General features: G+C 40.1%; 2 protein-coding genes across 4 annotated transcripts in view; both read left to right on the top strand.

Annotated features, from left to right (window-relative positions):
- The first annotated feature begins 2,116 nt into the window (after positions 1–2,116).
- Positions 2,117–5,733, top strand: LOC137100464 (uncharacterized). Of its 2 annotated transcripts, none has more exons than XM_067478298.1 (4): positions 2,117–2,225; positions 2,360–2,662; positions 4,708–4,838; positions 5,387–5,733. In XM_067478298.1, exons 1-4 carry the CDS (start codon positions 2,156–2,158, stop codon positions 5,495–5,497), a joined length of 615 nt encoding a protein of 204 aa, XP_067334399.1. In that variant the 5' UTR covers positions 2,117–2,155; the 3' UTR covers positions 5,498–5,733. The 2 variants fall into 2 exon arrangements, with proteins under 2 accessions (XP_067334399.1, XP_067334400.1); XM_067478299.1 differs by having other exon boundaries at positions 4,711–4,838.
- Positions 5,734–10,749: 5,016 nt separating this feature from the next.
- LOC137099895 (septin-9-like) overlaps positions 10,750–12,698 on the top strand; it is a 60,623-nt gene continuing 58,674 nt past the window's right edge. For both annotated transcript variants that reach the window (XM_067477278.1, XM_067477282.1), the window contains exon 1: positions 10,750–11,077. In XM_067477278.1, the coding sequence (XP_067333379.1) occupies positions 11,056–11,077 (22 nt within the window). In that variant the 5' untranslated portion in view covers positions 10,750–11,055. The remainder of the gene's footprint in view (positions 11,078–12,698) is intronic.

Genomic DNA, 12,698 nt, shown 5'->3' on the forward strand with positions numbered 1-12,698 from the left:
GACCTGTTCCGCCTGCGTAACTACCAGCTTGTTGTTTTGGATGGTGGATTCTGTCGCTATAAGGAAATTGACAGCAGCAACTTGTTTGGATGCTGAAGCCTTTGGCTAAGACCTTTCTCTCTGTCTGGGTCTGAGGGGTTCTTCACTCACTTGTCCTTGGTATCCTCTGCTGTAGCCTCCTCATCATTCCTCCTCCTGGCACTGTCCTCTGCAGACTGCCTGCAGAAGTGAAGAATGTCAAACTTCCTCTTCCACCTTGCTTCTCCTTTGTGTGGTGTTGGGCCATTTGTGCATTCTGGCCAAATTTTATAACTCTTTCCGTGACAAGAATAGGCAGAATTGCAGATTCTGGTTAGGGTCTGTCTTTCGTTTCAGGGTGTCAGTGTTGAAGTGGATCTGTCTTCCATCAAGCAGATCTTCCTGAGCTTTCTGAAGGATCATGGCTGCCCGGGGGACTGTGGATTGCAGGCGTGGCCTTGTTGGTGTGAAGAAACAGCAAAGGAATACAGCAAGTAGAAGCTTTCATAGATCGCATAAACACAGTGAACAGCACCATATCAAGTTCCCCAGGGAAGACACCACTGACAACAGGGTGGAAAATATCCCCACCTCCATGGAAGCCAAATGAAGCCTGTGGCTAGGAAAACTGGCCTCTAAGAAGACAGCAACCAGATCCAACAGATGGACGACAGAGAGAACAGACCTCAGTAAAAACTCACCAGGTTGTTCCTTTGACCCTGAGTCTCACCTCTGTCCATGGGAAGGCTGCAGCTCAGTTAGTGGAGCAGTCCACAGTCCTTCATCCTGGCTAAATGTCAAAATGTTATTGGGGAAGACACTGAGCCCCAAGTTCTCCTGGTGTGTGCTGCTTACTTGTCCATCTCTAATCGACTAATTGTAAAGTAAAATGAAATTCAACCCAAAATAAAGATTGTGCCAGTTACTGTATATGCCGACTGATCCTTTCAGACTTCCGTCTCACTGCAGCCAGAAACAGGTTGTTTACACACAGACACTACAGTTTAGAAAGGGTTAACTTTATACAAATATCTTTAGACCTTTTTATAGACAGACAGTTTCTGTAGCTCACCATCTGTGCTCTAACTATTGAGCTATGTCTGGCATAAACACAGTCACGCTTGCTCCTCTGCCACCAGAGGATGCAGGTACTGCAAAGCACAGTTGCCCTCCATCCTCAGGGGTCAACAAACATTTGACCTACTTTCATTATGGTTAATAAGCTGACTGTGATGACCTCTGCCGCACAAACACTCAAAAATGCAGCAGCTTTTAATAGTGTTTCCTTGTGCCTGATGTTTTACAGAGGCCTAATAAATAATAGTCAAGCATTTATTTTAGTTGATGTACGAGTTGTGACCTTTAGTAAAACAGGTTTTAGTCAATTAAAATGAATTTTCTTACATTACTTCACAAATTCAAATGTACTGTAAACTGAACAAATTGGATTACACAGTTCAGCTGCCTTTTTACTCACTCGTGGGGGTTAAATGTTAAGAGTAACCATCAACTCTGCACTCATGCAAACCGAAAATGAGCTTTTATATCCTACGGTTGGGCTATTGGTGAAAATTGCATTTCCTGTCAATACCAGCATGTCTGATCTGTTATAACTTCCCTTTTGCATTACATTTTCATGACCTTAAGTGTCTCGAGTAAATTTAGTAATCTATGTGTAACACATAAACATATAAATGAAAAAATTATATATTATGTAGCTGGAGATGTACTAAGCCAGTGAATTGGTTTCTCCTTCTACAATGCCTTTAATATTGTCAGCTAATTTAAATAAATACTTTTCTTTTTTACCATAGAACAGGACTTCATAATTTTAATCAGTTTTTAACCCAATGCTAACACTGGAGTAGCATTTCAAATATATTAAGCTCTGATAATATCTCGTCTAAGGCTTTAGAGAACTTTAAAAATAGCATAATGTCATGTTCACCTCCGGTGTGAGGCCAGAGACAGGTTGTTTATCACAATCTAGATACAATGTATCTTCCTCCCCTGTCTGCTCAGCCAGCCATCTTTTTGCCCACATCAGACATCGGGGGGGTGGTGGGGGGGGGTGGGGTGGGATGGACGAAAACACACACATTTCCTGCTAAAGAGTCAGAACTCAAGTGACTCTTTTATGACAGTTACTGTCAGCATGTCGGCTGTCTCGCTAAAGATTACAACCCTCCTTTTTCTCTTCTTCAAAGGTAAGGCTGATTATATGTGATGCCAAAGAATAAAACAATGTGTTTTGCAGTCATAGTGCAAGATAATTAGTCATTAATGGCGGTCAAGTAGGATAAAACTGAATACTTGTATGCTGTTATGTCCCCTTGCGTAGACAGTCATGGGCTGCAATTGAAAGCCATCACGATTCAGTGCAGATGTCCTGATCAAGACCAAGACTCCCTGACTGTGATGAAGAATGACAATGAGAAACTCATAGTTTGGAAAAAAAATTACCCTAACAGCAATGACCAAAATGGACTTGAGGTCAAAGGAAAATTTCCCAACATGGACATTGTCATCAAAAACCTGGCCCCTAACGATGAAGGACCATACTGGTGTTTTTATCAAAGGTTAAACACAATTTCTCAAAATCACATGACCACAAACGCAACAATGTCTCTGTTACTGGTGCAAGGTGAGTTACCTTATTTTCAGTTTCAGTTTCAAACAAAAGTTTTTCTTCTAAACATCAATCATACATTGTAAGCCACTGATTTAAATTTAGTGGCAGGTATAAAATTCAGTTGGTAGAGTAGCTGCCTACGGAGTGTTGAAGTGTCCCTGGGCAAGACACTGAACCCCTAACAGCGCATCCCCAGCCGCGCAGTGCCGGTCCCAAGCCCGGTAAAAATTGGGGAGGTTGGGTTAGGAAGGGTACCGGCATAAAAAAGTTGTCAAATCAACGTGCGAAGATAGAGTAAAAAGATCCGCTGCGGTGACCCGGAACTCACAGGATGAGCCCAAAGGGCAAAAAACATTATTATTCTTTTGATGGTTTTTGTTTATATTTAAATAAATGCCAACATAAAATATGTTTTGATAGAAATATAATTACAAGTTGATCATGTGTTTTATTACCAAAGTACCAAATGTGTTGATATGTTACCAATGATGTAGAGTCAGGTCCATATATATTCGGACAGTGACACCTTTGTCATTTTGGCTCTTTACAGCTCCACAGTGGATTTTAAATGAAACAATCAAGATGTGGTGACTGTCAGCTTTAATTTAAGTTTTGTTAAAAATACTGAATGAACTCAAACAGATATCAAACTGATCCTAAACAGTTAATGTCTGCGTGTCTGTCACCAGACATTGGGTTTCTTTCCTGAAAATGCTTTCACTTTCTGCTTGTTATGGAGTTGTTTTGCCTTCAGTAAGTGAATTACTCTGCTGAAACAAAAGATGACATCATTACACAATGGACAACTAAATACATTTTGAATATAAATGCCTTTAACTTTAATTTGGCTGTGTACCATTTGTTGCTACTTTTCATAGTCAGTATGTGAGCCAAGAATGATAATGTAAGCCTTTCACAGAATTGTAAAATCCTCCTCCCACGGTGATTATTGTCCAGCTGCACTCTGCACCTGCACTTTTCACAGCTGGTCTGTTGAAATAAAAATGATCTTCTAGTTTTAGATAGTTTTTTTCTGGACAAATTGAGACATTTGTTTGTTCTGCATTATTTTTTTCAACAACGGAAAATCAAGAAATTTCACCTAGAATCCAGAAACTTTGACTATGTTGTACTACATCAGAGATTAATCTATTTGTAAAGCAAAGTTGATGATGATCAAGTGAATCTCAGTGTCATTACTCGATTTTTATCATCACTTTTTAGCACAGCAGAAGTCCATCCGTCCACTATCAGTAACTGCTCATCTTGTGTAGGGTCATGGGGGCTTGGAGTCTATCCCAGCTATCATAGGGCAAGAGGTGGGGTCCACCCTGGACAGGTCGCCAGTCTATCACAGGGCCAACACAGACAGACCATTCACACCACTAACCACTCCACCACAGTGCTGCACAGCAGAAGGCTTCTCCTACGAATGTGTGGTCCTTTTTCCATTAGTTTCACACAGTTTTCTTAGTATTTTTGTAAATAGTTAACACACACGTCATTCAGTGATCCAAAGCTACATTGAATTAACTGTCAAACAAAAGGAAAACATGTTCCCCGCTGATAGAAAATTCTTGCAAAATGTATAATGTATCTCTAAGGTACTTGTTTGCAAACCCTCAAACAGAATTTTTCAATCAGTGATCAGTCCTTATCCTTACTATAAAAGATGCAACCTCTGTGCTGCTACTTGCAAGCCTGGATGCAAGAAACCACTTCTGCTGTACTAAGAGGGTGATAACGATCAGGTGGATCCCAGTTTTATTAATGCAACTTAGCAACGGAAAAAACCTAACAGCTGTGCGTCAAAGTCTTGAGTTGCTTCCGCTCATTTCACTGTTCACTCACACTGTGGTTCTTTCCTTAATTTGGAGCAGAGAGCAGCTGTAATAAGGCAATTTCCATCTGGGATTAAACATTTTTTTTGAACCATTAATCTTTAGGCATAGTAATTAAAACAAGCTTCTGAGTATTATTACACAGCGATTAAGTTGCTTTGCAAAATTAACTTGGGCAATTATTTAGTAGCTAACATATTATTACATATTTTCTAGAAGCTTTCCCGAGCAAACAGGTTCAAGATGAGTGTAACAGATCGAAAGATGATCTGATCCTGCTGTCTGTCATGATCTCTGTGGCTGTGATCCTCAGCATCATCATGAGCGTTCTTATATGGCTCATCAAGGTACTGTTTGTGTTTCTTTAATTAGTTACATTTGGCATAATGGCTTATCTCACAAGCCCTTAATTGGGGGTACTGAGTATCTATACATAATCTAAAATCATTTTGTCCTGTTAATTTTTTAGTATGGCCTCATTAACATAAATAGGATGGAGAAAAGAATATCAGCAAGAGCGCAAACTCTATTCTCCAAAATGGTCATGGAGTTGAATTTACTGCTCTTTAAACTAACTTCTACAGCATTTGGATATTAAAACCTTTACTTACGTAGGATTTATTGCAAAATTGTTGATATTAGTTTGCATTATCTTCCAGTTTACCTTTCATACATCTGTTATATCTGACGGCGTTTTAAAATGAACCTGATCAGAAAGTGTATAATAAAATGATTCTGTGCCACTTGTAATATTGCAAAGATTAAAATACACATACCTCATTAAAGATGAGTCACAAAATACAGTGAATCATAATCCTATCACTCGTTACCATTTAATTGTGTAATTATTGTTTCAATTGGATAATGTATTGACACTTATATCTGCTGTTACCAGACTAAGACCGGAAACCCCACGAAGAAACCAAGATGTGTCCTTAACAATGGAGTTTATGAGGATATGCGTGGAACACACGCATATCAGTCTGTATATAATATAACCAACTGATGAGACCCCCAGCATGTTTTCCAACATTCTCTGACACGTCTTCAAACTGTGGTGTGCGTCAGTGAAGGACAGTTTTCCATGCATTTCTATAAATTCACAGATTTTTTACAATTGTACAAAAGTTGTTCTGCTATTTCAGGTGATTTATTAAAAGAGGGTTTAACTTTATGTATATACTATGTAATTTGTCATTTACAGTCACGAATAAATATGTGTTATAGCTTGGTTCGAAAAAATGTACTTTTTTGCATCCTTAGTTCTTTTTTTTTTTTTTACTAGAGGATGGTGAAACATCTTAATTGGTAAAATTCATACAGTCTTTTGTTAAACTGGCAGCTTATTGCAGCTTCTGGAAATTCTAAAGCACAGAACAAAGACAGTAAGAATCAAGAATCTAAGAAAGTAAGAATCTGGATTAGCTTGTTCTTCTGTGCCAGGACTGCCCTTCGCTAAAGTACAGCATTCTGGGTCGTTTTTATACCACCAGCCAAAAATCAGCAAATTAGTGAGTATGTTGGATTGGTTATATGGGTCACAAAACATAGTACTTTTCCACAGAAAAGTTAAGTTCAAGTTCAGTGTTAAATTGTTGCTATTAATGTTGTGGCAACCAGTCAAACAAAGGATGGGACAATAAGGAAGTATGGATTTTTTTACAAATGCCAACATCGATATTTATCGCCTATACCTAACCCTGATTCTTTGTAGCCAACTACTATGTTTGCACAGTTGCAATCCAACATTTTTCGACAGCTTAGGGTGAAAAGTATTGTTACACAAGCCGCCACCTGCTTTCAGCAGCAGTTTGCATTTGTTACAAATACAAGGATCACGACTTTTGCCACTAAGTTGTGCAGCCACAGCAACAGAGTTCTGTGGCACAAACCAACAAAATCCAGACTGCAGTGCAATTACTTTATAACATGACAAAAGTCAACTCTATCTTCAAACAGTGTACAACCCCAATTCAAAAAAGTTGGGACAAAATGTATGTGTAAAATGTAAATAAAAACAGAATGCAAGGACTTTCAAATCTCCATCAACCCATAGTTTATTAAAAATAGAACATAATCCACATATCAGATGTTGAACAATTTTATGGAAAATATTAATTAGCTTATTTGAATTTGATGGCAGCGCCACATCCCAAAAAGGTTGGAACAGTTTTCTGTTAATTTAGGAACAATTGAAACAGTCTAAGGCAGGATATGTCCAATTGCAGCACAGACGCCATTTAGGTCGCCAAAAAACAGATGATAAACATATTGTAACAGCATGCAAAGTTGGCAATGTTTACTTGTGTGGTCACAAGCTCTGACTTTATTTCCCTTCAGAAAGCAGCAAAGATCACACCATGCTTATAAGTGTTAAAGTGCACTAACCCTAACCCACATTTTTAGGGTTGGTCTCACTGTGCAGCGGTGCGAGTTTGCACTGTTTTTGTATGCATGTGTATGGGGACAACTTAGGGAGGAGGTGCATGAAGTCCAGCAAGCAACGGAAACTGAGACCCCCTTTACTATAAAAAAACCCAGATGGAGAAAGTTTACAGCCAAGAGGCAAAGAACATCACAGTTAACCTACTACTGTAGATGACTGATTTATTAACTCAGCCAATCCATCCAAATCGATTTCATCCCCACACTTCTGTACAAAACTCCTGATTGTGTAACTGCATATTTATACGTCATAACCTGAAACAGGAAACATACAATCATAAGGTAGGTCCAAACCCAAAGTATAAAAATAACTTATGGAACAGTGCAAGATAATAATCTGCCACAAACTTAAACAGACAATGTGTGCAATGACACATCTTTATAGAAAACAGAGGCCGTACTATTTTTACTCTGAAGCCAAACACACACACACACAGGTGCTGCTGAAAAGGTAATAAAACTGTTTTTAATGTGGTTGTATTACCCACTGTGTTGTTTTTGAGTTGTTACAGAATTTGTCACAAACTGTTTTCTGTAACAAAGCTACAAGCGGAAATTGGTGCTTTTAGGTAAAGAGTTTTTGATTCAAAGTGTCTCCGTTATTATTTCATTAATGTTTTCCATTCAAGTTATAAAATGTTGAAAAGTCTCACTCGTCTTGTTACGTGTGCAATTTTATTTACACCTCCTTGATCATTGTGGGTTGTTTCTGTTCCTCCTGATTAAATATCAGATAGGTAGGCAGCGTCTCATGCCCTCTGACACAGGTCTTCTTCAGCTTAGATGGGGAACAAAAACCTAGTACAGTATTAGACACATAGACTGCTCAAAGTTTAATAAGGTTAAACTCTGTGTTTTGTTGATAGTGTGGTCAAATATCCTGTGTGAGGGTCTTACACACCGTCTGTGCTGAGAAGGGGTTTAAGACAGCTCATCCACAAGAAAATGGTACAAAACACTGAACAAATGTTAACTTCTGTGCAATTACATGCAGTCTGCTAGGTTGCATGTAATTCCAAAATGTTTTGTTTTTGTAGAAAAATGTAATGGTTGTTAATGAAAACCATTTAATAAAGTTTTCCATTGTCTTAAATCGTCCTGTTGCCATTGTATTTAAACACTTAACCAAAGAGAACCATTTCTCACCACCTTTGTACATAATTATGCTTCTCAGTGGTCTCAATGATTTTCTCATCAGTCTGTGGAATGAAAAAGTCTAAAACAATGAATAACATTCATATTCATATTTGCCCTGCTTACTGCAGCCAAGAGAAACATGCCATTCCCCCCAGGCTTCTGAAGACATTCCCTCCAATCCAGCTCATCTGTTGTCCAAAATCAGTTGTGTGACGTGCTGAACATAAAATCTATTTGCAATTCCTCTTGCCTTACTGATTTACAGGGACACGGAGCCACACAGTCAGAAGCAGCATTGTACAGGTTCCCGCAGGACACAGAGAGTAAATGCACAGTGAAAATCAGAGATCAAAGTGTGTTTTTCCTTAAAATGTAACACTGTTAGAACATGTTGCCTGTCAGTTTACCAAACGGCTGAATGTGTGTGTGTGTGTGCAAATAGGCATATGAGAAAAGACAGTTGTTCAGGGATTTAGAGACTTCTATAACTACTAAATCTATATCTCTCATACATCTCTCACAGCAGGTTTTCCCATCTCTGCAGAGAACTTCTAAAGCTCTGTTAAAATGACCAGATAGTCATTTATATTTTACATTTACATTTACATTTAGTCATTTGTCAGACGCTTTTATCCAAAGCGACTTACAAGTGAGGTACAAGGCAAGCAAGAATCTGAACACAAAGTAAGACGTGAACACAAAGTCCTAACAGAGAAGTGTTTACATTTCATGAGATGAGTGAGTGAGTCAAACCCAGAGGCTTCATGTATGGCCCGATGGCCAACCAGTTAGAATCCTGGTGGTTTCAAACTAGCACCACAGAGTCACATTTACTCGCATGTAGCTTCTCTGATTGCCCCCTACACGTTAAACCTTTTAATTTGATCTTTTATTTGATTAGAAGGCTATGAGCATGTGTGGCTTGGGTACAATCATGAGACATGTGGCTAAACAAAAAAAAAAAAAATATGTAGAAAGCCAAATAATGCAGAGGTCACTGATCACTGATATTAAAAGGCTTTATTCTCACTCAACAGTGTGGTTTTCTGATGGTTGATTCCACTGATACAGCACATACTCTTCCTCCCACAACCCTTGAAATGAATCAGAATTGAATGTTATACTGACAGCTTAAATGTTTTGAGTGAGAAACAGTTAAAACTGTTCCCACTTCTTGCAGCCACCGCTGTTTAGTACATTTGTTATACAGGGTCATTGAAGCTCTGAATGAGCAGCTCTGGCTGAAAACCAGTTCCTGCAGAAGGCCCTGGTGAGGTTTGTGGCTGCTACTGGCGAGCAGGGGTTCACATCTCTATACGCTGTGGTCTAAGGGACCCATTTGAAGCATTACCGAGAACAAAGGAAACTGACAAAACATGGTCTTGTCACTGCAGAGATCTGAGCTTTAAATTAAAGTGACCTCATTGTTTAAATGTTTTAAATGTCCTTTTACCATAGACTTCTTTGATACTTGAGGCTCATCATAGAAGTGCTTGAACAAGTACAGCGTCTGAGTTCCTTCTTGTCCTCAGTGATCCTCTTAAAACACCCAGTCTCCATCTTCTCAGAGCAAAAACTCGCCCGTCTTCATACATCACATACAGTATGTGTATTTCTCTGGATTCTAAGAACAGAGATGACTCACTCGACTTTTTTTTCTGTCACTTCCCTTGCAAGCCTGTACTTTAAAGAGCAACTTTTACAAGAAGAAGCCACGGCTTCACACGCCTTGGTGTCGATGTTACCAACTATAGCAAACCATAGGCAGATATTTCTGTACAGCTGTACAACACCACTGGATCACTTCCCTGACTTTATACCTTTGACTGATGTTACTGCTGTCCAATTTAGCCTAGTTCTGGTTTAACACTGTGTTACGCTAATTCTATGTCCCCAGAGATTTAAGCTGCTGACAAATATGTTAAACATGCAATTGTTTTTCTTTAAACTGAATTATTTAGACCCGGACATCCTTTAACAGAACTTTGCATTAACCCTTGATGTGTTGATTGTAGCATGAGCAGCTCTGCCTGAATGAGCTGTTCAGAGCCACTAACTGGCAGCTGTGTCACATCTGTTGTGGAGCCGCTGAGCAAAGACCAAAGCGCGCGGGACTCACCCCCATACGCCGCACGTGGTCTCTGAAGCTCAGACCTGCAGCTCCGACTGTGGCAGGACGTGGACATAAAGTAGGTTGTCACAGTTTGACATGCGGAATTTTTTTAAACGTTAAAGGTCGTGGGCACAACTGAATATTTTAATAAATGTGGGCTTATTCAGTATGTGGCTCCTCCCAGCCACAAAGTTTGCATTGCTAACAAACTGTCCCTCCAAACAAACAGCCTGCCCACACTATACACGAGTGGTGGCATGTTTGGTAGCGGATTTACACACACAAACAAAGGGAGCCCCTATTTTTTCTTTGATAATTTGAAATTTGTTAATTTTAAAGAATCATTCAATTTATTTTTCAGCTCTGATAATATATGTGTTTTTTAAAAAGGCACATTTCCATAATTATTGAGATGTCTTCTTCATTTATTTGCTTCAGTTAGTTTTCTCCAAAACATGAAAACCTTTGCAGGTGTTATTCACTGAACGCCGCCTTTATCCCACTGAAAGCCCCCACACGTACAGTAAACCACTCCCGCTCCAGGACTGGGCGTGCGTCAGGAGCGCAGGTGAGACTGTGCCCATTCCCGGCAGGCTGTCTCCACAAGTGTGTCGAGGTGGATATAAAAAAAAAGCGGGAATACGTTAGTAAATTAATTAACTTGACCTGCACTCAAGTGCTTTTGGTTAAGCTGACTGTCAAGGTGGTGGCCGAGAAGGAAGGAGAGGAGCGCGCAGAAAGAACCAACCTGTGAAAGTTACGGAATCAAACGTGCCCTTGTCACACAGCGAGAAACCGGGAGCGAATCATTAACTGCTTAGATTTTCAAACTAAAAAAAAAACACTTAACGACAAACAGAGGAAACACCATGAGGAAATCTGCATATACAGGTAAGCCTGCTTCTTTCGATCACGTGACAGTCAGTAACCACGAGTTATAAGATGCTGCCGAATAAAATGAAGAGGGTCTAACTCATAAAAAGCGGGCGCACGAGTGTGTCCATGACGCACAGCTCTGGAAGCAGAAAGAGAGAGTGGATTATTAACCGCTAAATATCTAAAAGCCTTAACAATGAATGTCTTTGCCATCACTGCTCCTCCTAAGATGAGGTGAACATTTCAAAGTGCTTTTCTTTGAATTTCCCCTTTGCAGAAAGGCCCACGCTTAGTCTGTGTGGGTGTGGTTATGAAGCATTTCTTGCAGGATTTGACTCCAAAGGCCAGATTAGTTCTGATAGGTGGCACAAATAACTGAGCTCATTTTTATTACAGGTCTTTGGGCAAAATCTAAGACTCTTTTATGCCCCAAATAGCAAGAAGAGGAAAGTGATATCTAAAACTCATTGACTGCTGCTCAAGTGCTCACAGGTTGTTCAAGATTTAAAAGTGCTGGCATTAAAATACAATTATTATAATACCCTTCTGTTTGCATGACAGTTAGCTTGTTAATCGGCTTTGATTGACAGTTTTATGGTGCACTTCATTCACTAATCCACTCTCATACCCTGAAGATCAACTTGAATTATGTGCCTCCATCAAGTCTTGGTTCTGCCCTTTTATTGGGATGTGGTAGCTTGGTATTTAGACCTGATTGTATTTCGCTAACCGACAGCTGGCAGCTCGTCACACATCTCTGGATGTATGGCTTATGTAGGTGAAGTGTTACCACCTTGTTGCCAGACATCACCGTCCTTATGAATACAGCCACAGCCCTGTTTCTTCTTGTTCCTCCTGCCTTCCACTCTTTACACTTTTCTTTAATAGCTCTGCTTACTGTAACTTCCATCTTCCTCTGAGCCTCCTCAACCCTCCCTCCAACCTCCAACCACTAAGCTCAGGCTCAGTCCAGTGTACACAACTTTATCCACGGAATGCTGGCTTTCCCGGCTCACCTTCCTCGAGCCTTTGTGCGACGGAGCATCTGACGGTTTTCCATTAGAGCCAAGTGCATGTTGGGTCATGCCGCCTCTGCCTCTCCTGAGTGTATATGTGCTCTCCTTGCTGTGCGACATGTGTGGAGCTGTCACATTCTTTGTCAGGGCTCCACTGGGGGAACAGTCTAATAACAAAGTGTGGGTGTGTAGTCCCATGGGTGTCTGCTGTCAAAACCATCCTCTTTACGATGTAGGGGTGTTAAGTCCGGCATCAGAGATGTAGAAGGGGTGACTTTTGTGTCAAGGTGTTTGTGTATGTGTTTCAAATGCACTTTCAAATATCTAGCACTTCTGAATTTTGAATTTCAGGCCTCATTGATAAAACAATGTGCATATGTCATTTTGTGAGGGAGTTACATAAATGAATACATACTCTATATGTGTCTGCTGGTGTTCAGTCATGCAACCCTTTGCAGCTGAACCCTGCTCATGGAGCCAATCCCTGCCTTGTACACCACTCCCTCAAGTCGTCTGGATCAATGAGTAACCCGTATGAATAACAGCCCACTCCAGCACACACGCCCGCACACACACACACAGTCATTATTTTCCAAGTAACCTCCTCCCGGTATGTGCTT

The sequence above is a fragment of the Channa argus genome, chromosome 15 (genome assembly GCF_033026475.1).
Source record: "Channa argus isolate prfri chromosome 15, Channa argus male v1.0, whole genome shotgun sequence".
Classification (NCBI taxonomy): Eukaryota; Metazoa; Chordata; class Actinopteri; order Anabantiformes; family Channidae; genus Channa; species Channa argus.